This window comes from Mesocricetus auratus, unplaced genomic scaffold (genome assembly GCF_017639785.1).
Source record: "Mesocricetus auratus isolate SY011 unplaced genomic scaffold, BCM_Maur_2.0 Super-Scaffold_100676, whole genome shotgun sequence".
In the NCBI taxonomy this organism is placed as follows: domain Eukaryota; kingdom Metazoa; phylum Chordata; class Mammalia; order Rodentia; family Cricetidae; genus Mesocricetus; species Mesocricetus auratus.
Window position 1 is genome coordinate 149,472,126 of NW_024429266.1, and position 25,312 is coordinate 149,497,437.

A 25,312-nucleotide genomic window follows, 5' to 3' on the forward strand; every position below is an offset into this window, starting at 1 on the left:
CAGGACCAAGGTTGAGCACAGACTCAGTACAGAAATGTTTAATGGTTGAATTGTATGTACACTGGCTCTGTGACATATCCAGAAAGGCAACTTTTCATTTTTCAAAAATAGATTTGATAGAAAGACTTACATGTTCATAAATAGGCAATGTGAAAATTTTCCCAATGCACATGGAATCCTTGAGCTGGCAATTCTGCCTGTCCAGGCCCTGCAGGGGTAAGTTTGGCTAGTGGCCCACCACTGGCAGTATCCTGGGACAGGGCAACCAGTTCAATGTGAACCAGAGGCTCCCTGTAGATCCCCACCCCCCCAGTTGGAGCCTGTGTCCTTGGGAACAGACTTCCACCCAAAGGGACATGAGTCCCTTCTTGGTACCTTAGTGGGCAAGACCTTAGCCCTTTTCACTCTCCTGCCGCGGCCACCCTGGCCCCGCCCAGCCTTTCTGTGGCTACTTCCTTGCCCTCCCCAGCATCCAGCCTCCACCTGTTCCTGCTGTTTAGTAACTTTTAAACAAGGGAAGAGATTAAACTCCTGTTGCCCCAGAGGCCCTGGGCTACTGGCAGCCAGCCAAGCCTGCCCAGGGAAAAGAAAGCAGCTGGTTTTATTTCCTGACTTACACACTCGCCTGTTTTCTGGTCCTCAAGCCCAGCGTTCCTTCTGACAAAGGCCCTGCACTGCAGTGGAGCGCACCTCAGCAGAGGACCAGAGCTTGGCACTACTGTCTGAAGGGATGGTAGCAGCTTCTCTGTAGGAGCCAGCTTCAGTTCAGGACTCCGTGCCCTCCCAGGCCACAGAATCAGGGGTCAAGGGAAGAACTTGTCCTTGCTAGGATACCAAAGATAAGGCCTGTGGCTGGGAAGGGGCCATCTCCCCTCAGAGATGTCCTCTGGGTCACTTGTGGGATTCTGTGCTGTTGATAAGAAGGCAGGTTGGCAGAGAGATTTGGGAGAGGAGGGTCACATAGGCCCCAGACACAGAGTAGAGAGGTGGGAAGGCTGTGGAGGCTGTGGTCATTCACACTGGGTAAGGGCCCTGGGCCTGGCCTTCCATTCCTGCACCTGGCAGCGGACCTGGAACCCAGAGAGTGAGAACAGAGTGGCTACCAGGGCAGGGGGTAGTGCAGGGCTCAAGGAGACTTTGGTGTCTGGACTAAACTCTGAGAGCAGGGCTGCTCCTGCTCAAGGGCACAGGCAGGGCCTCAGCACCTCAGGATTGTGAAAGGGAAGTGAGGTGATCTTCCTGTGAATGGAAAAAGAAATAATCTTTCTGGTTGCTGGGTGAGCCATGAAGTTACCAGTGAAGAAGGCTTCCTGGACCAAATAGGGCTTATTCAGTTCTACCCAGTCAAGCAGACCTCATGGCAGGGCTTTCCCACCTTCCTGATGCTGAGCTACCTGCAGCTCCTGCCCAGAACAGTCACAGTGATCCACACCAGAACAACACTGAGAGCAGGCTCTGGTTCACCCAGGAAACCTTCCGCCCCACCAGAACCAGGCTCAGCTAATCCACAGGCTGCTGCCTACCTTAAGGGGGTCAGTGGGTCTAGCCCTGTTTATTTAGTTCACCACAGCTCTGTCTGCCTAAGCTACGGAGTTGTTGCAAAGCCCTGCTGACAGACCAGAATCTTTGAGATGGGAAGCAAGGGTAGGGTTCCAGCAGGAAGGAAGATGCAGGAACAAACCCTGATCCATGATTAGACTGGACTGAGCCTGACCCAATGGCTGAGGCCCCATGGCTGCTGTGGTCTTCCTTGTGGTCTAAAAGCAGTTTGCTGTGTGGGTGTGTGAGGTGGTAGGAGGGCATGGAAAGGGCAAAACTATCTTAGGAACATGCCCTGGCTCAATCCCTGCATCTAGTTGCTTTGATCCCTGAGCCCACCAAAGCACAGACCTGCCTCCTTGAACCCACTTTTCCTTCCGACTCAGCAGAAAGCTGAGTTAAGGCAGGCAAGGGACCAGTGAGTACAGGATGGCCAGGTCTCAGGCCACCAAGTACTTGTGTGATTTGCTTTGAAACTGTAAGGTAGGCCGGGACCATGGGGAACTAGCTCTGAACTGGGGGGGGGGGGGCAGTGTCCTCCACACGAGGAAAGGCTGGCATCTACAGGGCCCTCAGCCTCCACCTCTGGGACACAGCAGAAGTTGCTGTTTTGTTGTCATTTGTGGTGCTGAGGACTGAACCCAGGGCCTGGCGTGAGCTCAGTGTGTGCTCCACCCCACTCTCCTGCCCCACACACACACAAGCTGCATCCTTCTCCTTAACCGTCCCCTTTCCCATCTCAGTCCTCCACCACACTGAAAGATTAGCTGCTTCGGCAACCTGAATGGCAAAATGTTGGGCCGCAAGCCAGCACAGCCCCCAGCGGACCCCTGGCCGTGACCCTATACTTGTGTCAGTGAAAATGAGATGCTACATGAAAAAGCAGAAAAACCCAAGAGGTCTTGGTAAGGCAGCGAGCGAGCCAGGTCCAGGGAGCCGTAGAAGAGCTCCAAGCTGGCAGTGAGGGGAAGACGCTGCTTCCTCCTGGTGAGCTCCGGCTTCCCTGGGACAAGGCTCGGCACCAGTCCGCTGGCCTAATTGATGTGCTTTTTACACTCTGGTTAGAGGCCAGAGAATGACCTGGAGGAACCTGGGGTACCAGCCACATCCCTGGAGAGCAGCAGTCGGCAGGAGACGGTAAGACCAGCACACGGGGGCTGGGCAGCAGGGCCAGCCCATTCCCCACTGTAGTCTATGCTGGAAGGCTCAGGCTAGTCCTGGAATGTGAAGAACATGGAGGGAGTGGATGCTGGCTGGCAAGGATGATCCACAACCTGCCCTAGCCAATGGCCTTCTGCTCAGGACACCCTGCTTCTCCCTTTCTACCCAGCATCCAGGCCAGGGGTGCAGAATCCCTCTAGAGAAGCCAGTGCCCTGGAGGGCTGGCTCTGAATGGTGGGGCTTCACAGGCTGCAGACAAAGGAGGTGGGGAGGTCTTGGCATGCCTGCCCTGCCTCCCCAGTCAGCACCCACAGCCCCAGCTCTCCGTAACGTCCTTGCTGTCCAGCTGGATGCGGTCGGTGCTCTTCTCACTGAACAGGGGGCCTCCATGCCTCATGATGAGTTCAGTGGCCACTCTGGTGAAGGCCTCCTCCACATTGCTGGAGTCCTTGGCAGAGGTCTCGATGGCACACAGGATGTCATAGTGCTCGGCCAGGCTCTGCGCCTCAGTCAGAGGGACCTCCCGGAAATCGGCAAGGTCTGACTTGTTCCCTGTCAAGAAAGGCCAGGTAGAGCATGGTAAGGCCCAAGGTACCAGACCAGCACAGTTCTAGCCAGCAGAGCCACACCAAGAGTCCCAGAGCATGTCCCCTCCACCAGCTCCAGGTACACTGCTGGGTGTGGTAACTGGCCGGTCTTAAAATAGTCCTTTGTTGGTTGTGGTGGTTTTTTGTTTTGTTTTGTCTTGTTTTTCAAGATAAGGTTTCTCTGTGTAACTCTGGCTGTCCTGGAACTGGTTCTGTAAGCCAGGCTGGCCTTGAACTCACAGGGATCTGCCTGCCTCTGCCTCCTGAGTGCTGTGATTAAAGGTATGTATCACTGCCTCCTAGCTTAAAATAGTCCTTTTTGTTTTAACCTTTTTTGTTGTTGTTGTTGTTGTTTGTTTTAACCTTTTAAAAATGTTATGTGTGTGGGTGTTTTGCCTGCATGTTTGTCTGTGAACCATGCGTGTGCCTGGCAGCCACAAAGACCAGAACATACCATATCCCCTGAAATTACAGATAGCTGTGAGCCAAAATGAAGGTGTTGGGAAAACTCAGGTCACTGGGAAGTGCTCAAAGCCACTGAGCCATCTCTCCATCCCCTATCTTTGTTTTCTTACTGAGTAGCCATGGCTGGACTAGAATTCAGTACGTAGACCAGCCTGGCTCTGAACTCAGAGATCTGTTTGCTTCTGCCTCCTGAATGCTAGGAATAGAGGCACGCACCATCACACCCAGCATATTTTAACAATTTTTAAAAAACAGTTCTAGCCGGGCAGCAGTGCCACAAGAAACATGCGATCTCTGAGTTCAAGATCAGTGGTCTACTGAGTGAGTTCCAGAACATCCTGGGTTATACCAAGAAACCTTGTCTCAAAAATCCAAAGAATAAAAAAATAAAGAGTTCTCACTAAGTTGCCCAGACCAGACTTGAAACTGTTAGCTAAAGCAATTCTCCTGCCCCTCAGCCTCTTGAGAGCTAGGACAAGTATAGCCACCAAGTCAGGCTGCCTTTTTTATTTTAAAGCTCTTTTTCATGTTTGTTTTGTTCTTTTTCAAGACCCAGTTTCTCTGTGTAACCCTAGCTGTCCTGGAACTATCTCTGTAGATCAGGCTAGCCTCAAACTCAGAGGTCCACTTCCCTCTGCCTCCCAAGTGCTGGGATTAGTATTTTAAAACTCTTGTTCTCAGCTGGCAAGATGGCTCAGTGGGTGGAGGTGCTTACTGTTAAACTAGGTAACCTGAGTTCAATCTCCAGTACCTACATGGCAAAAGGAGAAAACAGACTCTGGAAGGTATCCTTTGGCCTATGCACATGTTCTCTGGCATATGTATACCCATATACATACACCAGATGGATGGATGGATGGATGGATGGACGGACGAACGGATGGACAGCAGGCAGGCAGGCAGGCAGGAAGACAGATTTTTTAAATTGTCTAGGCCAGCAAGAGAGCTCAGTGGGTAAAGACACTTGTTGCCAAGTCTAGTAACCTGAATTCAGTTCCCAGAACCCACTGGTAAAAGGAGAGAATTGACTCTAGCAAGTTTGTCATCTGATCCCTACACATGCACTGCTATGTACACATGTGAGCATGCACACTAGTCAATGTAATTTTAAAACGCAAAGGAGAAGTTCTTACTCCACGGCCTCTCATCTTGTTTTCTTTTTATTACCTTTTTCCTCTGCAGTGCTGGCGGTGAAACCTATAGCCTCGTGCATGCTAGCTCCATGCTCAAGCAATGAGCAGCAAACCAGCCGCATTGCTTCCTCTGAGCAGGAGAAGCAGTGCTGTCTGCAGAAACACCATGCCTTAGAGCCTGAGCGACTGGCCCAGAACACACAGGAACTGCAAAGCAAACTCCAGCACCCTCTTGCCTTCTAATCTCAATTTTGAGTCCAACTTTTAAACTGACTGCAAGTTCCTGGTTCAACTCTGGCTCCTTTCCTGGCCAAGCTCAGCCCCTCCCAAGGCAGGCTTGCCTTGTACTGGAAAAGAAAAAAGGCAAAGGTAAGACCCGTTCCCAGGCCCCTCCAGCCACCATCCCTAGCTCACCAATCAGCAGCTGCACAATGTTGGAGCCCGCATACTTCCTCACATCCTCAATCCAGTGAGGCACTGACAAGAAGGTGCTCCTCTTGGTGATGTCATAGGCCAGGATGGCCCCATTGGCACTGCGGTAGTAGCTCTGTGTGATGGTTCGGAACCTCTCCTGGCCAGCTGTGTCCCAAATCTGTAGCTGAAGAAAGGAGTCAACCCAGTGACACATGTCACAGGGGCAGGAAGGGCAGCCCCACAGACCCATGCCCAGAACAGTGAGTCCACTGGCCTAACGGCGGCTCACAGCAACAGTCCTCTGCAAGTCTTAGAAAGGAACTCGGGCCAGGCAGTGCAGGCACACACCTTCGTCCCAGCACTCGGGAGGCAGGCAGCTCTAGGACAGGCTCCAAAAATGCACAAAGAACCCTGCCTCAAAAAAAAAAAAAGCAGCTCAGGGCTGAGGGGATGGTTCAGAGGTTCAGAGCCATTGCTGTGCAATCCAAAGGACCAGAGTTTGGATCCCAGCACTCACATAACAAACCAGGATCCTGTGCACACTGGTAACCTCAGCTCTAAGTGGACAGCAACAAGGTCACTGAAGCCTGCTGGCGGTTAGCCTAGCCAAGAAAACTTAAACCCGAGGCTCGGGGAGAGATCCTGTCACAAAAGGAGTAGATGGCGAGTAACAGCAGGACATCCCATTCTTCCTGTGCACACACACACAAAATAGAGAGAGAAAAGAAAGCAACTCAGGAGTCCAGTATGAGGAAGAAAAGAGAAGCGGGTGGGAGTAGCTTGTCTCACAACTCTAGGGCCCTCAAGAGTCTGCCATGGACCGGCTCTCCCCTAATCCCTGGTTTACAGCCGCTGACCACCAGAGTTTGCAGGTAAGGAACTGGCTCCAAGGGTGCGCTCAGGTCAGGCTGGATACACATTTGGGTCTTTTCTGCAGCAAGCTCACTACATCCAAGCTGTACAGTACTGGATCTCCTAATGTTCTACAGCTGGTGGTGAGGCTAGATTGGGGCAGTAGGTTCCTCCTTATCTACCTTGGCCAAAGCATGGAGCATATGGTCTTTCTCCACCATTTATTTCTTCATTTAACAAATGTCAGTGCCCTATGGTAGGCACCTGCTGGGCATGGGTATTGTACATATGATGATTCTTGCCAGGAATAATCAAAGAACAAATGGCCAACAAATCTCTATATTTGATAAAAGATACTGATTTTAAAATCTAAGGAAATCAAAAAAATCCCAAACAGAAGAAACATAAACTGTAGTAGATCACAGCCTAACTGACAAAAACAAAACAAAAAAGCCATTAATTAAATCTAGGCTTCCTGAGTTACTAGATGATAGTAGCAAGGCTTTTGTCCTGAATGATCACTTCCTTTTTCATTCTAATAGACACAGACTCATCACCTCCACAGAGAGCCCCATCTACTCCCTCACCCCAATTTCTTTGTCTTTCTTTCTTTTTGGACAGTAGGTCAGTTTGAGCGTTATGAAAGCTGAAAGGTTTTTCCACTGCACAGAGTACACAAATCGGCCAAAACTGCCAAGAATACCATGCTGACACTAGTCCCTCGCAAGCTAACACTAATCCCTACCACATTGACACCAGTCCCTACACACGGCCCAGTAGGACTTGGTTCTGCACTCTCTGCTGGCACCACCTGCTTCTCAGTCCTTCCCAGCAAGCCTTCTCAGCCTGCACTAGACCTTTAGAATTTTGGAGAAATTCTCCAGGCTACTGATACCTAGAGTTGTGTCCATGAGCAACTGTGGGCTCAAGCACTTCAGAGTACCAGTAAAGACAAAAATGGGCTCCCAGAGCACACACGCACAAAAAAACACATTGCCCCTCCTCTGCCACCAAGCAGGGTTGGGCAGGGGAGTTCAGTCCCTTCTTTGACCCTGTAATGGGAAGACTGAGAATCACCATTCTTAGTGGGAGTGGGGCTCCTGTTCTCTTTTAAACTCCGCAGTTAATGACTCCTAGCCTGTGCTGGCCCACAAGTCTCCAGGAACCATGGTGAGCAGTATCGTCTGCATCACCAGGCCCTTTCAGGACAGGCAGAACTACCTTTTAGCAGGTAGACTCTTCTGCCCATCCTTTATCACTTTAGGGTAGCTCTTCCTGATACGCATGCTCCAATCCTGGGCAGAACTCTTATTGCCTTCACATTCCTACCTCTCAAACAGCTCACACCATAGACAGCATTGTTTATTTTACTCAGGTATCCTACATCAAGATGACTTTAGGAGCTAGGCAGGGAGCATGAGATCCAGCAACATACACACACATACACACCATACACACACACTCACCACACCACCACACACACACATGCATGCACACAACACACACACACACACACACACACACACACACACACACAAGCACACACACCAAAAGCAGAGGGCTGTAAGCTGCTTTCCAGGGATTCGTGGTTTATAGTCCCATGGAGTAAGTCACATGAATACAGTAAACCAACCCTGTCGTTTAAGTTAAAAGCATCTCTGGAAGTTCAGTTCTAAGACCTGTGCCCTGTTCTGTCCTGTCCCTCCCAATGGAAATGGAATCTATCCTGAGTAAGCAGACAGTGGAAAGTTCCAGGCTTCTTTGTATTAGATGAGAGAACCTTGGAAAAGTCAGTTCTCAAGGCAAAAACTGAGATGGTCAGACTGACCCAAATACAAGTTCCTGAGCTATTTTTTATGATGTCTTGGGACATGAGTCAAACCAGAAGGTAGGGTTTGAAGCTCCTCCTCCAACACAGCCTCTGCTGTGTTGTCCTCTAGGGAAGAGCTTAGATGGGGTTCTGCAGGGTTCTGCGGTGACAGGAGCAGTCACTCCAAGGGAAGTGCAGCAGGTGGGCAAGTTCACTCTGCTGTCTGTGGCCCTTCTGCTCTCTGGGTAAAAACTGGGAGTAGGTGATGAAAGCTCTTCCAGTGCTGAGGGTCTCCCCCAACCCCCCCCCATGCCCCTGGGCTGGAATAACAGCCTCACAGCTCAAGCTGTTGCTCTGGGCTTTAGTAGACATGGCTTATGTCTCCAGGTCCTGAGGTTGGAGGCTCACTGCTCTGGGTTTTAATCACCAGGAGCCATGAGGCAGCTACTGTAACCCTCAGTCTCCTATACTCCTGAAAAAACCTCAATATCGGGAGCCTTAGTGTCTACAGTAGTTGGTGTCTCAGTTCTCAGGCCAAATGTGTCTAGGACCCCTAGTCCTTAAGACTTGGAGCTCAGGGCTGGAGAGATAGCTCAGAGGCAAATTGCACTGGCTGCTCTTCCAGAGGTCCTGAGTTCAATTCCCAGCACCCACATGGTGGCTCACAACCATCTATAATGAGATCTGGTGCCCTCTTCTGGTGTGCAGACAGAATAAATAAAATCTTTTTAAAAAGAAAAAGACTTGGTAGCTCCTCATCGTCAAGCAACTGGAGGCATCAGTTTCTCACCCATGGTTCTTCAAAACCCTTCTATCTTCCTTCACCTCTGGCTCTCTGACCCCTTTGTCTGCCATCTCTACTCTCATTCCAGGGACTCTTCAGCCACCCCCCTTGTCACCACCGCAGCAGCAGCTGCTGCTGCTGTCACTGCTGCCACAGCCTCTGGTTCTCTCTCACCTCTTTCAGTCCACTTTAGTAATAATAATGATCACAAGTAGGGAAGCAAAGACACTTCAGGAGAAGCCTTTCATTTGACCTAATGCCACAGCCCCGGGGCATACTACAAGAGGGTGGGGGCCCACAGCCGAGAGTAGTGAACTGACTGCCTTCTTAAATAGCCAGGAAGGTGCTGTGCCAGGGTACTGCGCCATCATGGTGTGGTCCTTCAAACAAGTCTCAGTCACAGGTCTCCTGCTGAGCTCCCAGAGGTATCCCTTCTGTCCTGAGTGAAATGACTGCCAGAGTTCAGCAAGCTTGTGACGGCAGACGTCGAGGACAAGCAGTATGAAGCAGTCAAGATGGCTGATGCCTTTGGAGGTGGAGCTCTGCTTGGGCAGCCAGCAGCTGCGGCTGCTGTTTAGTTTCCTCAAGGAATCCATGCAGTGTTCAAACCAGCATGGGAGCCATGAGGCCAATCAGAGACCACTACTTGGCTAATAATCCTATGTTCAAGGTAACCAGGGTACCAGGAAAAGCTTTAATGCTGTCAAATCACATTAGCCATCAAATCTTAACTTATTTAAAGGAAAAATAAGCATTATAAAAGTGTGCTTATAAGCCGGGCGTTGGTGGCGCACGCCTTTAATCCCAGCACTCGGGAGGCAGAGGCAGGCGGATCTCTGTGAGTTCGAGGCCAGCCTGGTCTACAAAGTGAGTTCCAGGACAGCTTCCAAAGCCACAGAGAAACCCTGTCTCGAAAAACCAAAAAAAAAAAAAAAAAAAAAAAAGTGTGCTTATAATAAAGGTCTATCGTTACCGTTGATAGTGCGTTAACTGTATTTAACAGTGTTTGACTCTAGCCCAGTGCCCACAGGCAAGTCTTGATCTGATTGAGGACAAGAAAAGTGAAAACACAGTGACCTGTGGGTATCTACTGGAGGCAAAGAGGAATTAAGAGGAGTCAGTATCAGAGGGATGTTGACAGCCCCTGGACCCAGAATTGCTCCCCCTCCCTCAACACGGTTGGTCAAGTGAGCATCAGAAAGTACTGTATCTTGTATACTATTCCCTTGCTGTAATGTATCTCCTGCATGGGAGTCTGTGGCAATGCAAAGTAGCATTTGCCCATGTCACAGGGCAGCCCTGCCAGCTGTCTGCAGGGTTGTTCATCACACTCTGGATAGCATCAGTCCACTCACAACCACACTAAGAGACAGGTCCATGATGCCTTGAATCCAGACAGGCAGAACTCAACAGGGTGCCCAGAGTGGTCAGCATTTCCCATCTATCACTCCAAGATCAATCTTCCTGAGATAGGATCTCATATATCAGGCTGGCCTCAAGCCCTCTATGAAGCCAAAAAGGACCTTGAACTTCTAATCCTCCTGTCTCCATCACCTGAGTCTTGAGATTACAAGCATGTGCCACCACCATCCTAGTTATATGCAAAACAGGGAACAGAACCCCCGGCTTCACGCATGCTGGGCAAGCACTCTACCAACTGACCTACATGTCCAGCCGCAAGATTACTCTTTACACCTAGTCTGTTTCAAGCCTGAAGCCCTAGCTCCCTGCTGTGTGCAAGGCTCCCACAGCATATGGAAAGCTTTTTCAGCAAATTTCCTCAGTAAGTTACATCTCCCACAAGAATCAAACCCTTGCCTGAATGTTCTTGATATGTTTGCCTTTGGCAAACAAGTTCTGCCTCAGTTTCTTACAAAGGGCTGACTGCTCCTAACATACCCCTTCCTCCCTTCCTGGAAGCTCAGCACCAAGGGGTGAGCCTGGACCACAAGATGCCTGCCAGGCACCTGGCCCAGGTCAGGTGAGCACCATGACCAGGACAGCACCCAGCAGAGGAGATTATAAATTCCCAGGTGGTTGTGCCTATCAGGAGAGCCCTTTGTGACAAAAACAGCATTCTTTTTGGTTTGTTTGTTTTCGAGACAGGGTTTCTCTGTATTGTTTTGGAGGCTGTCCTGGAACTCGCTCTGTAGACCAGAACTGGCCTGGAACTCACAGAGATCCTCCTGCCTCTGCCTCCCAGTGTTGGGATTAAAGGCGTGCGCCACCAGCTTGGGGTCTCAGCTCAGTCTTGGGTCCATCTGTCCTCCTCCTTAGCCACCGCATCAACTCAGAGCAGTGCCAGGCAGCCTCCCAGACAAAAGCTGACCACTTTGTTTCCTGCTGTCCTCAGAACACAGTGGACATGATACCAACAGAATCAGCCTAGCCTGGGGGCTCACCCATGGCCTCATCTCTCCCCATTCTCAAGCTGTGCCCGCACCTCTTACAGTGACTCCATGGTCTGACATACATATGACCATGGCATCTGAAGCCCCTTCTGTCCCTCCTCCTTAGGATACTCATCCATTTTTCAGTGTCTCCCTCAACCCTCCTGTCTCCATGACCCTAGACAAGGTGGGCTGCTTCATGCTCTGGGCATGAGGAACAGAGACGGCTTCCACTGAGCCTTTTCCTCTTCAGAGCCTGGACTCGGAGAGAAGGCAGGTGCTTTTCGAACCCATGAACAAACCATGAGCCAGTCACAAGACGTCAGTTTTAGTCCCAACCTCTGCAACAAACACAATGAATCCCAGAGGACCTGCCAGGTTCCATATCTCTTCCCTGTCACTCCTATTTCAACCGACCTATCAGTCCAGCAATAGTCAGCTTGAAACCCTGGAAGTATTTCTTTCCCTTCAGTGCTCGGAATGGAACCCTGGGCCTTGAACAGGCCAGGCACAGATTCTACCAAGGGAGCTAGCCCAACCAAGGCCGTGGCTCTCAACACACCAAGAAGTAAAGTCAGAACTACAGAGTTAGGAGTTTACACTGAAGCATTTACTCTGGCACTTCAATAATAAAATTAATTTTCTGTGTGGTTTCTTCGATGTATTTCACACAATTATCATGTACTTCTTAAAATTTTTATTTTTTCTACATATTTCACCTAAATATAAACATAGAAGATATTAACAACCCATAGCTACCAAACTGATTTTTATTCTGACAACTGTAATTTATTGTTTTGGCCATGAAATCAGTATATATAAGAAGAAAAAAATTCAGTTTTTCATTGAAACTATACAAAGAATGTTTCTTTTTTCTTAAGATTTACTTATTTATTACATATACGGTGTTCTGTCTGCATGTATGCCTGCAGGCCAAAAGAGGGCACCAGATCTCACTATAGATGGTTGTGAGCCAACATGTGGTTGCTGGGAATTGAACTCAGGATCTCTGGAAGAACAGCCAGTGCTCTTAACCTCTGAGTCACCTCTCCAGCACCCTACAAAGGATATTTCTAACTTTAAAAAATACTGTGCTGGGTGGATCTCTGAGTTTAAGGCCAGTCTGGTCTACAAAGCAAATTCCAGGACAGCTAGTGTTACACAGAGAAACCCTGTCTCAGAAAAAATAAGCAAATTAAAAATTATTGTGCTGGGAATTTAGGTCAGTGGTAGCGTTTTTGCTTAGTATATATGGGGCCCTATGTTCAATTCTCAGCATTGTGAAACTACATTTTAATAAAGTAATTTGGGAGCTGGTGGAAGAACTTGTGTTTACTTATGTTAGGCCTTGTGTTTGTTCCCTTGCACCAAAAGCTCACCCAGTTTCTATCCTCCTCGGCCACAATAATGGCAATCAAGTGGTTGTTTAGTGTTAAATGGCAAGACTTCTTTCAGGAGTCGTTCAACATCCTCATAGACAGTCAACCACAGCCAGGGACTCACCCTACTCTGTTAAAATTTGAATATTAGGCATTCCCAAAGGCCCATGTGTTAAATAACTGGTGACCAGCCTGTGGCACTAAGGATAGGTGGTTAAACTTTTAGAAAGTGGAACCTGGGAGAAGGAAGTTGGATCACTGGAAACATGATTTGGAAGGAGTACTAAGATCTCTCTTTCTCTAGTCTTCCTCAGCTACCGGCTCCCAAATAAGAGTTTAGCAGCCCAAAGCAGCCAAGTTAAATATCTCTAAAACTGTGACCCAAAATAAGCCATTACTCCTTTTTATGTTGACTTTATTTAGGCACTCTGTTAGTAATGAAAAACTAACCCATGCCTGTGGGCTGGAGGCCCAACTGGTGGGTCTCTCAAGTCAAGATGTACTTAGTCTCCTTAAAAAGCAGTCACTTCAAAAAACTAAAATGGGCTGGAAAGGTGACCCTTTCAGAGGACCAGGTTCAATTCCCAGTACCCACAATGCTGCTCACAACTGTCTGCCACTCCAGTTCTAAGGGCTCTAACACCCTTCTAGCTTCCACAGATACCAAGCACGCACATGGTACACATACATGCAGGTAAGCATTGACACACATAAAACAAAAATAAATCTTTTTAAAAAGAGTCAGGCGTGGCCAGGCAGTGGTGGCACTGTGAGTTTGAGACCAGCCTGGTCTACAAGAGCTAGTTCTAAGACAGCCTCCAATGCCACAGAGAAACAAAAAAACAAAAAAAACAAAAACAAAAACAAAAAAGAGAGATAGGCATGATGGTGGCACAAATCTTTTTTTTTTTTCAATATTTTCCTCCTTTTCTTTTTAATATATTTATTTATTTATTACATATTTATTTTTAAGATTTATTTATTTATTACATATACACTGTTCTTCCTACATGCCAGAAGAGGGCACCAAATTGAATTGTAGATGGTTGTGAGCCACCATGTGGTTGCTGGGAATCGAACTCAGGACTCCTGGAAGAGCAGTCAGTGCTCTTAACCTCTGAGCCATCTCTCCAGCCCGTGGCACAAATCTTTAATCCCAACAATTGGAAGGCAGTGACAGGTGGATCTCTCTGAGTTCAAAGCCAGACTGGTCTACACAGAGAGTTCCTAGACAACCATAGTTACATAATAGACTGTCTCAGGGAAAAAAAAAAGAGACTTATTTAGTAAAAGCCTCTCACAGCCTACCACATGTCAGATGTATCTTCAGGACCTAGGTATGCTCCTAATCTAAAGTGAACCACCTGACTATTTTTCCTTTTTACAGTGCTGGGAATGGAACCCAGGGCAGGCATACTGGGCAAACACACACTCTGGCAATGAGCTAGCTATCCTTACCCCTAGAACTGGTTTTGTTTGTTCAACGGGTTGTTTAATTTCTTGCTTTGTTTTTTATTACATTTTATTTATTCTTGTGTGCAGGAAAGGGATGTGCACACAGAGGTCAGAACAGCTTTCAAGAGTAAGTTCTTTGTTCCGTCATGTGGGTCCTAGAGATCAAACTCTGGCCGTCTTGCATGGCGGCAAGCCCTTTTAACCACTGCGCCTTCTCACAGGCTACCACTGGTTGGTTTTTGAGACACTTAGCTGCCCAGACAGGCTTTGAACTTGCAACCCTTTCGCCTGAGGCTTATGAAAAGCTGAGATCGAAGGTCTGTACAATCAGACCTGAAAAGCATGCATCTTCAGAGGCTTTTACATGTGTTCATGGTCACAGTGATGCCGTCCCAAATAAGAACTGTTAGGACAGCTACAGTGACCCATGTCTTTAATCCCAGCTACCTAGGGCTGAAGCAGAACAATCCCTTGAACACAGTACCAAATCAAGTTAGTCAATATAGATCCTATCTCAAAAATAAAGCTTACCTACATAGCCAGTGCCAGGTCAGTCAGGGCTACATAGTAAGACCCTATCTCAAACACACACACACACACACACACACACACACACACACGTATGTGTGTGTAAATATATATAATAGATATATGTACATATATACACATACATAATTAGAGGAAAAACAAAGATATGACTGAATTTTTGACATCACCACGTAGAACCTAAATGTTTTGATGGGTGTTATTCCTTTCAGGGTTGGTTCCTTGAAATAGTGGCTCTGAATGTTCAATCAGCTGTGACACTCTACATCCAGAATCTTTCCTGTAACCTGGCACTTTCTCTCTTGGCAGGTTTCAGGGGTGGACCTGATGATTATAAAGAGGCTCAGGCCACTAGGGCCTGCCACTGTGCTTGCAGTTCTACGGTCCAAAGCGCAGCCTGGTGCCAATACGATGGCTCACATCAGCATCTAGAAGGTTGAGAGAGGAGAACCACAACACTGAGGTCGGCCCAAGCTACAGAGTAAATTCTAGGTCAGCCAGCCCTACAAAACAAAAACTAAAGTTAAATTAAAAGAAAAAAAAAAAGAGGACTGAACATACAGCTCAGTGGTAAAGCCCTGTGTAGGACCTTGGGTTCGATCCCCAGCACTATAAACAAAAGAACCACGTCCCAAACATCACACTGAGGGTTGGCTCTCCCTTTTTCCATCCAGGAAGGGGAGGTCTCCAAGACAAAGTGAGACAATTAAGGGTAGAAGGGGCCAGGTGTGGGCAAGTTTGTAATCCCAGCTCTTAACATAGAAGGATTGTTCCAAACTTAAAGCTACCCCGGGCTGTACAGCAAGTACAGGCCAGTCAGGTTACATAATGAGACCCAGTCTCATACAATGACAACAAAAAAAGAGAAGATATTAAATGGTATCTAAGAAGCTACTAATGACAAAGGTTCTTACTCATGAACTCAAAGCGGGTTAGAGGTTCTTTATCTAGTAGGATTTGGTTGGTTTCTATTGCAATATGAATAAAGCATTTTGTATTCAAACATTAGTCTAGAAGACAAGTTTTCTCTCTTATTCGCAGTGGTCATTTTCAACACTACTCAATTCATCTGAATTAACAAGGATTTGTTTACAATAAGCACCCGGTTTTACAATGTTGAAACAATACCGCTAGCTAAAACGTACAATACAAATGATTCATGATAACCGGATTCTTTTAATTTTGTTTTTCAAGACAGGGTTTTTCTGTGTAGTCCTGGCTGTCCTGGAATTCATTCTGTAGACCAGATTGGCTTTGAACTCACAGAGATCCTCCTGCCTCTGCCTCCCAAGTGCTGGAATTAAAGGCGTGCGCCACCACTACCCAGCTTACTTTTTAAACTTTTAAATAACACTTCTTTGGGGGAGGAGAGCACATGTGTACCACGCAACAAGGGTGGAGGTCAGAGAACAACTTTCAGGAATTAATTATTTCCTTCCACCATGTGGGTACCAGGGACTAAACTCAGGTTGTCAGGCTAGGTAGCAAGCACCTTTACCCACTGAGTCAGCTCGCTGGCCCCAGGACCAGATCTGACACTGATCCCCACCTCTCTGTGTGCTTGCTGCCAGTGGCAGAGGGCATAACACTACAAGGCAACAATGCTCCAGACTAGGGACCGAAAGGCTAAGCTCCGGGTCAAGACTTGCCTCATCCAGGCTCCCTTTCCTCCCTTTGTACAATGGAGACATCCACAAGGGTGGCTGCAAAGATCAGACGGAGGGATGAATGAGGAAAGTGGTGAAATTGATTAAGACACACATATACAAGTGTGCTCCTCCTCAGGCCCCAAGTACCCCAAGAAGTCACATGGGAGCCAGATGTGGCATCTGACACCCAAAATGACAGCACTTGGGAGGTGGAGGCAGAAGAATCACAAGTTATCAAAATAACAAAAGGGAAAGGAAAGAGAGGTAGGGAGGTCAAGTAGGCGGTAGCTCCACCCTTCCTGACTCCCCACGCCACTTCCTCTCTCAGGTACTTACAAACCATCACTTCCCATTCTGCTGAGGATCCACTAGGGTAAAAGTTGGACAGGCATCTTAGACACAGCTAGTTAGAAGAGGTGCCATCATACACCCAAGGTAATGTGCGCTGACCTGAGGGTTAGCTTGCCTCTGCGGTTGTGGAGCGAGCCCTCTCTCTCTCTTCCCACATGAGCACTGCCTAAGGACAGTAAGAATCCTCAGGAGGCAAGGTTTAGTTTAGTTTACAATGAGCATGGTGACCATTGGTATCAAGAACAGATTTCTTCAGACAATCACTGTGACCCAGAACATCTCTTATCTAACAGTCCTTTTTCTATTCTGAGCAGAACCAAAAAGTCAAATTGATTTTATCCAAATAGGAAATGCACAGACCAAAAGCCAGGTCCTAGACTGGAAGAACTGGGAAGGCAAACACGAAAATCCCGGGTTTGTGCAGCTTAGTAGGAGAGCACTTGTCTGTAGTGCATGGGTCATGGGTTCCATCACAAGCACTGAAACACACACACACACACACACACACACACACACCCTTTTAATCCTCCCTACCCCTACTTTGGAAGTAACAGGAGCAGCTATGAAACAAATTGCATCTATGAAGCAGAGAACAGCTAGTCAAGGACAGTGAGCTGGAAGTCCTGGTCCAAAGGCACAGATTCCATGAAGAAGAGTTGTGGAAGCCAGGCAGCGGTGGCAGACACCTTTGACCCCAGCACGCAGGAGGCAGAGGCAGACATATCTGTGAGTTCAAGGCCACCCTGGCCTACAGAGCAATTTTTAGAACACCAGGGCTATACGGAGACACTGTCTTGAAAAATCAGAAGAGACAGAGAGATATGGAAGTGTATCAAGTAGCCAGAGGGCCTGGTGAAGCCATGTATAGGCTTCTTACTTGGGGACTGTGTGCCTAGTGATCTGCAAAACTAAGTTTACATAACAGGCCTTTGTGTTGCCCACATAAAGGAAGGAAGAAGCAGTGGGAATGGAGTCGGGGTTTGGAGCTGGGCTTTCCTAGGAGGCATAGCAGGGAGCAGGGAGAGCTGGAGGAGAGGCAAGCTTCCATCCCTGGTCATCTAGAAGAACATGGCAACAAAAGCAACGATTAGACAAACCCTTTTGCTTGTTTGCATTATACATTTTGGCTTTATTTATAATATGTCCTGGAGGATAAGAAAGAAATGGGTAGTACTAATTGTTTTCTGCTTATTGGGTTCAGGGTAGCTTGAGGGCCAAAGGTGTAAGGAACTTCCCTAGGTATCCTTTAAGTCTTTGAAATAAATTTTGCAGTATGAACCATATGAATAGATCACCTCTCAAAAAAAAAAAAAAAAAAGGAAAGAAAAGCTAGGAAGGGCCAGCAAGATAGCGCAATGAATAAAGATGCTTGCTGCCAAGCCTGGCAACCTGCGTTCAATTCACAGGACCCACACAATGAAGGAGAGACCTCCACAAGCTTACTGTTGCACAAGTGCACATACATACATACACTAATAATAATAATAAATAAAATTTTAAAACATAATTTTAAAAAAAGCCAGGGAAATTTTAAATGTTTTCAAGCATGTTCAGTTTTTCAATAACCTTCACAAGTAGATGAGTGGTCAGTCATTAGTCCCTTCAGACACCTGGTGGGGTTTTTTGTTTGTTTGATTTTTGGTTTTTGGAGACAGGGTTTCTCCATATTGCTTTGGAACCTGTCCTGTTGCTCACTTTGCAGACCAGGATGGCCTTGAACTCACAGAGATCCACCTGCCTCTGCCTCCCAAGTGCTGGGATTAAAGGTAGAGTGTGCCACCAACGCTCAACTAGGCCTGGTGTTCTTATTCAGACTCTTTGATCAGAAACACAAAAGGCATTCAGATGCATGTGCTACACCCAGTCCTCAGACCTACAGTCAAACACATCCAGGACACCTCAAATGACTGTTTTAAAAGGCTTGTAAACCAGGCATTGGTGGCGCACGCCTTTAATCCCAGCACTCGGGAGGCAGAGGCAGGCGGATCTCTGTGAGTTCCAGGCCAGCCTGGTCTACAGAGTGAGTTCCAGGCCAGCCTCCAAAGCAATACAGAGAACCCCTGTCTCAAAAAGACCAAAAAAAAAAAAAAAAGGCTTGTAAACTTTGACAGCAGCTTGTCTGATCTGATTGGGCTATTTATTTTTACTTTATTCTATGTCTATATATGATGTGTGTGTCGAACATGCACACATATACAGAAGTACACACATGCCAAGGCACGTGTGTGGAGGTCAGGGGTCAACTTTCAGGAGTCAATTCTTACCTTGCACCCTGGGATCCAGGATCAAACTTAGGCAGCCAGGACTTCTACTTGCTGAGTCATCTGACCACCCCCAAGTAGGACTATCTCAATGTACCCACTAGCTGATAAACACCCTGAAATGGTCTAGTGCCAACTCTTATTATTAAAAGCATTTATAAGATTCCTAAGTATAAAAACTGGTTGTGGTGGTACACCTGTGGTCCCGGCACTTGGGAAGTAGAGCAAGAGTTCAAGAGTATCCTCAACTACATGGTGAGATGGAGGCCAGACTAGACTACTCGGGGTCTGTCTTGCAAAAACCAGAGGGAAAGGCCCAAAAGCACATTCTGTTCTCAGTGTGATGGTTCATGGTGTCATCAGCTTCAGAACTTTGGGGCCACCTTTCCAGGCCCAGAAGGAATCAGAAAGTGAACACTGTACCCAGAAGCCAGTCAAATCCAGAGTTCAAATCCTGGTTTTGCCCCTGACTTATAAGAGACCTCGGGTAAGCCAGCTACTTCACTTTTCTTGGCTCCAGCTTCCTCTATAAATATTAACCAGTAAACAGGCATATGCTGAACAGCATGTGTCTGACACTGGCCAGCTGGATCTGTGTGTCCTTAAGGAGCTTATCTTCAACAGGAAGACACAAACAACCCAGGTAAGTTCATGTCTGCGTGAATGCTATTAGCACATAGACCACAGCGGGGAAAGACCTGGGAGGGCAGAGGAGGACCCTGTGGGAAGGCAGTATTCATGGTAGAACCCATAATAAAATGTCCGTGACACAGGGGTCTGAGGACACACTATGACAAGAAGTGGGGAAAGATGAGCAGGAGGTAAGGCAGGAACAATCTCGGCAAGTCTGAAGAGGACTAAGGAGGTTAGAGAGCGGGGCTGGAGAGACAGACAGGCCCATCTCTGCAAGCAGGATAGTGGTTGTCATGGGAAATGACTATAGAAAAAAAGAAGAAAAAACCTGACTGGCTGTTATTTTCAAATCTCCATTTTAGAAGAAGTCTAAACAAGTAAGTAAAACTGAAAGACAGAGCTGAATAAAAATGGTTTTGCTCTGACAGCTGACACAGAACTGAGTAAGATGGTTTTGCTCTGACCTGTTGGGAAGGAAAGTCTCTGCCTTCTTGGCCTTCCCAACTCACTCCAGGGTACTTCCACTTCAGAGGAGCTGGAACAGCAGGTGGCCTGTCTCTAAGAGTTCCTCAAACTCTTACAAAGCCCAGATCAGTCTGTGGGAGACAGACTTACTGGTAGGGCGTATACACTGAGCCCTAAGCTCAATCCCTAGTACCACAAAGAGAATTAACAGTGACAATGCCCTCCAGTCTATAGAACACACCCGTTAGCTGCCTCACAATAGCTTCTAGAAAGAACAACCAACACACATACACAGCTCTGCCACTCACAGGCCCACAAGGCTGCCTCCTAAGAGGAAAATCTGAAGTGACCATAAGGAAAAGAAATAACAAGCTGCACGGTACTATATTGCATAACCTCATAACCTAAGTTCAAGCGCACAGTCCACCTAGGGCTGCACTAGGTACGGGTTATCTCCACAGGTAAACAGGAATAATGCCCCCTCCTTGACCAGTCAGCACCGGGATACACACACACACACACACACACACACACACACACACACACACACACACACACACGACACAGGCCAAGAGCTTTCCAAAAGGGAAACATGTTCCTTCTGCTTCTATTTTCACATTGCACTTTGTTGACTGCTGGCATTATCAGAGGGTACAAACCTGACCATGAACACACTCCACCCATGTCAGCCCTTCCCTGGCCACCTGCTCCAAAGGGATGGTCCAGAATGGCTAAAGAGCCTTCCTGCACCTGGCCCTTTCCCACCTCACAGAAACCAAAATATACCAACACCCAAGACTACTTAAAACCTTGCAGGCAAATCTCTACAGGCACAGTGGTCATAAGAATGATTGACTTGCTTTTTTTCTACACGATGGGACAAGAGAGAGGCAACACCCAGAAATTATCCCAACTTTATAGAAACAAAGAGCTAAGTATCCCAGCCAAGGGCAACAGAGGGCAGGCCTACAGTCACCCAAATAAACAAAGCCACGGGAGCAACTGGGTGAAGAGAATCCCATCCCCGGGCTTCACTTCCTGAAAACACGGGGCAACCCCCACCCAGTACTATTTAACGCTGGGCTTGAAGATCCTTGTGAAGTTGAAACCAAGAAAAATGGCAAAGGACTTCTGTCGGGTGCAAGCCGGGAAAGCTACTGAGGGAAAGTTACTGTAAGCAAGAACAATGCTGTGTCCTGTCCAGGATGCTACTGTTAGGGAGGGCAGACACCTAGGTTAAGAAACTGATTTCATTCATCGCAAATATTATTTATCAAATCATTGCCAGGACATTGTGGCAACCACATCCTGCTGTTTCTGCTGGGGTCACTGCCAAAGTTTGGTTCTCTCCCCCACCTTCCGGTATCTGTAAAGTTTTCGGTTTCTATCAAACCCCAGCTGGGGAGGCCCCCACCCCCACCCCACGCTGGCCCTGGTGGAGTCGAGTTCCACCACCAGGTCCAGAAAAGAGACTGCAAGGAGGCGTGGCCAAGGGGGAAATTCTGACAAAAACTTTTGGCCCTCCGGTCCTAGCGGCCACTACTTCCTGGTCCCTCCTGGTCACGGGGATGTCGTTATCTGGCTGAGTGCTCCCCAGAGGGCCGCGCAGGGAAGGGTCTGTCCCGGCATGCGCGGCGCTCACGGACCGGCCCGCAGGTTGCCCTCCACCGCAAGTTATTTCGGAGTAGTCCCCCACGCCGTGAGCAGGGCAGGGGGGCTTCCTCCTCCACGCTCTGGACGCCTACTGTCACCACTCCCTGAGTGCTTTCGGTGCTTTCGGACCCGGACCCAGTGCGAATGGACATCAAGGCCCAGGCCCGTTTCAGAAGGGGAAACTGAAGGACTGGCCAGGAACCACCCGCCGGGAGCAAAGCAGCGAGCGGGCCGCGCCGCCTCCCACCTTGACCCGCTTGCCCTGGATCTCCAGCGTCTTCATGGTGAAGTCGACGCCGATGGTGCTGCCCTGACGCGCGGAGAAGACGCCGGTCTTGAAGCGCTGCACCACGCACGTCTTGCCCACGCTCGCGTCGCCCACCAACACCAGCTTGAACAGGAAATCGTAGTGCTCGTCCTGATCCCCCGGGCCCGGGCCCGCCATGGCTCCGTGGGAGACCTGGGACGCAGGGGCCCGACTTGGGCTTACGACAGCAACGGGCCGAGGTCGGTGCGCCCCAGCCGGCCGGCCGCCTGACTACGTGGAGCCTCCGCAGCACCTGAACCAGCGGCGCGGACCGATCGACGGCCCCGCCCCGCCCCGGAGCCCCGCGGACTCGGCTCCGCCCGGGAGCGCAGCGCCCGGCCCTCCGCAGAGCGCTGCCAGCCGTCGGTGCTGCGCCGGCCCAGGGCTACCTCAGGCCCGCTCGTGCGCCGCCTTCAGGGCGGGGCGAGCCTCCCTGCTTCCCCAGCACCGCCCATCTCCGGCCGCTGGGAGTCTGGGTCCCGCCCCCGGCACCGCCCAGATGCCCCCTCCGGTAGCCTACGCCTCCTATCCTGTCAGTACAGCCCCGACCCTCCCTCAGCACCACCCTTCCTAAGCGTCTCACCTCCCCGGCCCTTCCCCGAGCAGCACCCGCACCCCACCACGGCCAACGCCCCCACCCTTCTCTCAACATCACCCTGATCCCGCCCTCAGCACAGTTCTTTCCCACTTCTCAGCCACTCAGTAACCCGGGCGTAAGAATCGTGCGGACCGGCTGTCAACATCTCCCTGATCCTCCTCCACTTGGTCCTGACCACGCCCTTAGCACCTCTTACCCCACCTTAGTTGGTGATCCGGAACCCGCCTTAACTTGGACCTCGCCTTAGGCACCGCATCCAAGACGGAAATCTGCCCACACCTCTTCATAGCCCTCAAATAACTCCTCTCTAATTCCTCTCATAGCAGCTCTCGGTCCCACCTCAGTCTGCTGCGTCCCCCTCACAGCCTTTGGCCCCATAACTGCCCGCTAACCTGCCCACTTCAGCCCAGACAACCACCCCGCACTGGCCTGGCTCGCACCAAGTCAGGAGCAGGCGAGAGGCCTCGATACGGTAGTTCTGGGGCAGCGGACAGCCACGAGTGACAATGAAGAGCTGGTGAAACAGAACCCACCTCAGTGCTCCCACTTCTGAGATGTGAAAGCCCTGTACACGCAGCAAAGGCAGCTTCCGTTAGGTCAAAAATGAAGACAAAGCCGGGCGGAGATGGTGCACACCTTTAATCCCAGCACTTGGGAGCCAGGGGCAGGTGGATCTCTGTGAGTTCGAGGCCAGCCTGGTCTACAGAGCGAGTTCCAGGACAGCCTCCAAAGCAATACAGAGAAACCTTTTCTCGAAAAGAAAAAAAAAAAATGAAGACAAGAGGAAGTGAAAACCCTTGAAGGTATTGAAGGTAGAATGACCCAGAGTCCCATTTGGAAGAATGATAGGCTAGAGAGTCCAGCCAAATCTGGACTACCTGGGAATACAGTCCAGATCCCAATAAAACAGAAGAGGTACAAGGAAAACGTGTGAGCCAATCAGCTCCTAAGTTTGGCCTGGGAAACCAGAGGTCAAAGAAACGGACCCAGATTTCTGCAAGCAGTTTGAACTAGATCAAATAGGCTTCCTCACCAAAGATGAGAGGAAGCTGAGAGTGTCCAAGCCTCTTTAGACAACCCTTTACACCTTCCAATGCTATGTAGTTCAATAGACTTCATTAATGGCTGGGGCAGGCCCACGAACTGTTCTACTGCCCTGAGATCCATCCATGAACAAAATCCAAACCTTCTCCAGTAGGGAAGGGAAGAGGACCTCCCAAAACTTAAGGAGACCATAAGAGCAAGCCCATAGGTGCCAACCCCGCAGGCTCTATGACCAGTGTCCCTGGTCAAGTAGATGAAAAGGCAAAGGCTGACCCTGGAGAAAGCAGAGGAGCTGTTTGTTCTGAGAACTCCATCCGTGAGAAATGCCCTCAAAGTCAGAGATCCACCTGCCTCTGCCTCCTCAGTGCTGGGACCAAAGGTGGCGCCACCACTGCCCTGCTGACACTGGAAAATAATAGGGAGAACAACAGAGGGCACCCAACATCAACCTCTGGCCTCTCCATGTGAACGCACACGCAGGCAGAGGCACCCCCACCACATACACACACATGCATATACCACACACCAAAGAAAAGAGAAAACACTAAAATGTACACTTTCAAGGAGAATGTTCCTTCTCTGGCCTCTATATATGAATGCATACACAGGCACCCCTCACCACATACACACATGCATATACCACACACCAAAAAAAAAACCCACTGAAATGTACACTTTCAAGGAGAATGTTCCTTTTTGTTGTTGTTCGTTTTTCGAGACAGGGTTTCTCTGTGTAGCTTTGGAGCCCATCCTGGAATTCATTCTGTAGACCAGGCTGAAATCAAAGACATCTGCCTGCCTCTACCTCCCAAGTGCTGGGATTTAAGGAGTGTGTTGGGAGGGGAGAGTAAATCACATCTTACCAAATCTGCAATTCCTTTCCTTTGACAGTAAATTTTTTTAAAGTACAGTGACATAGTTTTTAAATGCATTATACTCATCTGAGATGGGACAATTCAACATTACACTCAATAAACTACTTTTCCTATAAAAATATTAAGTCCTATTGCAAATTTTGAAGTAAAGCATATCTCAAATTTAAGTAAGCCAAAGATTTAACGATTTTATTTATTTCTGTGTAGGTCTGGATGCCACATGTGTGCAGTTGCTTGCAGTGGCCAGAAGAGGGCATCAGATACCACAGAAGTAGCCATAAGTGACTCTGAACTGAGAACCAGAGATACTCTGCAAGAGTTACTCAATGGCTCTTAACCAATGAGACAGGCATTTCTCAAGTCCTACACTGAACCTTTTATATATATATATATGATTTATTTATTTAGCCGGGCAGTGGTGATGCACACCTTTAATCCCAGCACTGGGGAGGCAGAAGCAGGTAGATCTTTGAGTTCAAGGGTAGCCTGGTCTTTAGGGTACCAGGACAGCCAGGCCCACACAGAGAAACCCTGTCTCCAAAAAAAGAAAGAAATATAAAAACCTAATTTACAAGGGTGGGCGAGATGGATAAATGGGTAAAGACACTGACTTCTAATATAAGGTCTTGAGTTCAATCCCCTGTCCTCACATGGTGGAATAAAATAGACGGCTGGAAGTTGTCCTCTGACCTCTACGCATGCTCCATGGTGCCCTCCCCCATCCCACATGTACAAATAACTTTTTTTTTTTTTTTTTTGGTTTTTCAAGACAAGGTTTCTCTGTATTGTTTTGGAGCCTGTCCTGGAACTCACCCTGTAGACCAGGCTGGCCTCGAACTCACAGAGATCCCTCTGCCTCTGCCTCCTGAGTGCTGGGATTAAAGGTATGCGCCACCAACGCCGGCCCAAATAAGTACTTTTTAAAGAGATTTCTTTATCCTTTATGTTTATGTCTGTGTGC

At 48.6% G+C, this 25,312-nt stretch overlaps 1 protein-coding gene across 1 annotated transcript; it reads right to left on the reverse strand.

Annotated features, from left to right (window-relative positions):
• Positions 1 to 23: 23 nt before the first annotated feature.
• Rab43 (RAB43, member RAS oncogene family) lies at positions 24 to 22,207 on the reverse strand. The gene is made up of 3 exons (XM_040737251.1): positions 21,775 to 22,207; positions 5,300 to 5,483; positions 24 to 3,252 (listed from the first exon to the last, which is right to left on the reverse strand). Exons 1-3 carry the CDS (start codon positions 21,970 to 21,972, stop codon positions 3,002 to 3,004), a joined length of 633 nt encoding a protein of 210 aa, XP_040593185.1. The 5' UTR covers positions 21,973 to 22,207; the 3' UTR covers positions 24 to 3,001.
• Positions 22,208 to 25,312: the final 3,105 nt, after the last annotated feature.

What these genes read in the sequence shown, in the direction of transcription:
- Rab43 (XM_040737251.1), bottom strand. Translation starts at nt 21,972, where the DNA reads ATGGCGGGCCCGGGCCCGGGGGATCAGGACGAGCACTACGATTTCCTG. An exon ending in TCCAGGGCAAGCGGGTCAAG is followed by an intron (nt 5,484 to 21,774) that starts GTGGGAGGCGGC and finishes TCCTTTCTTCAG; the next exon opens with CTACAGATTTGGGACACAGC. An exon ending in CATTGTGCAGCTGCTGATTG is followed by an intron (nt 3,253 to 5,299) that starts GTGAGCTAGGGA and finishes CTTTCTTGACAG; the next exon opens with GGAACAAGTCAGACCTTGCC.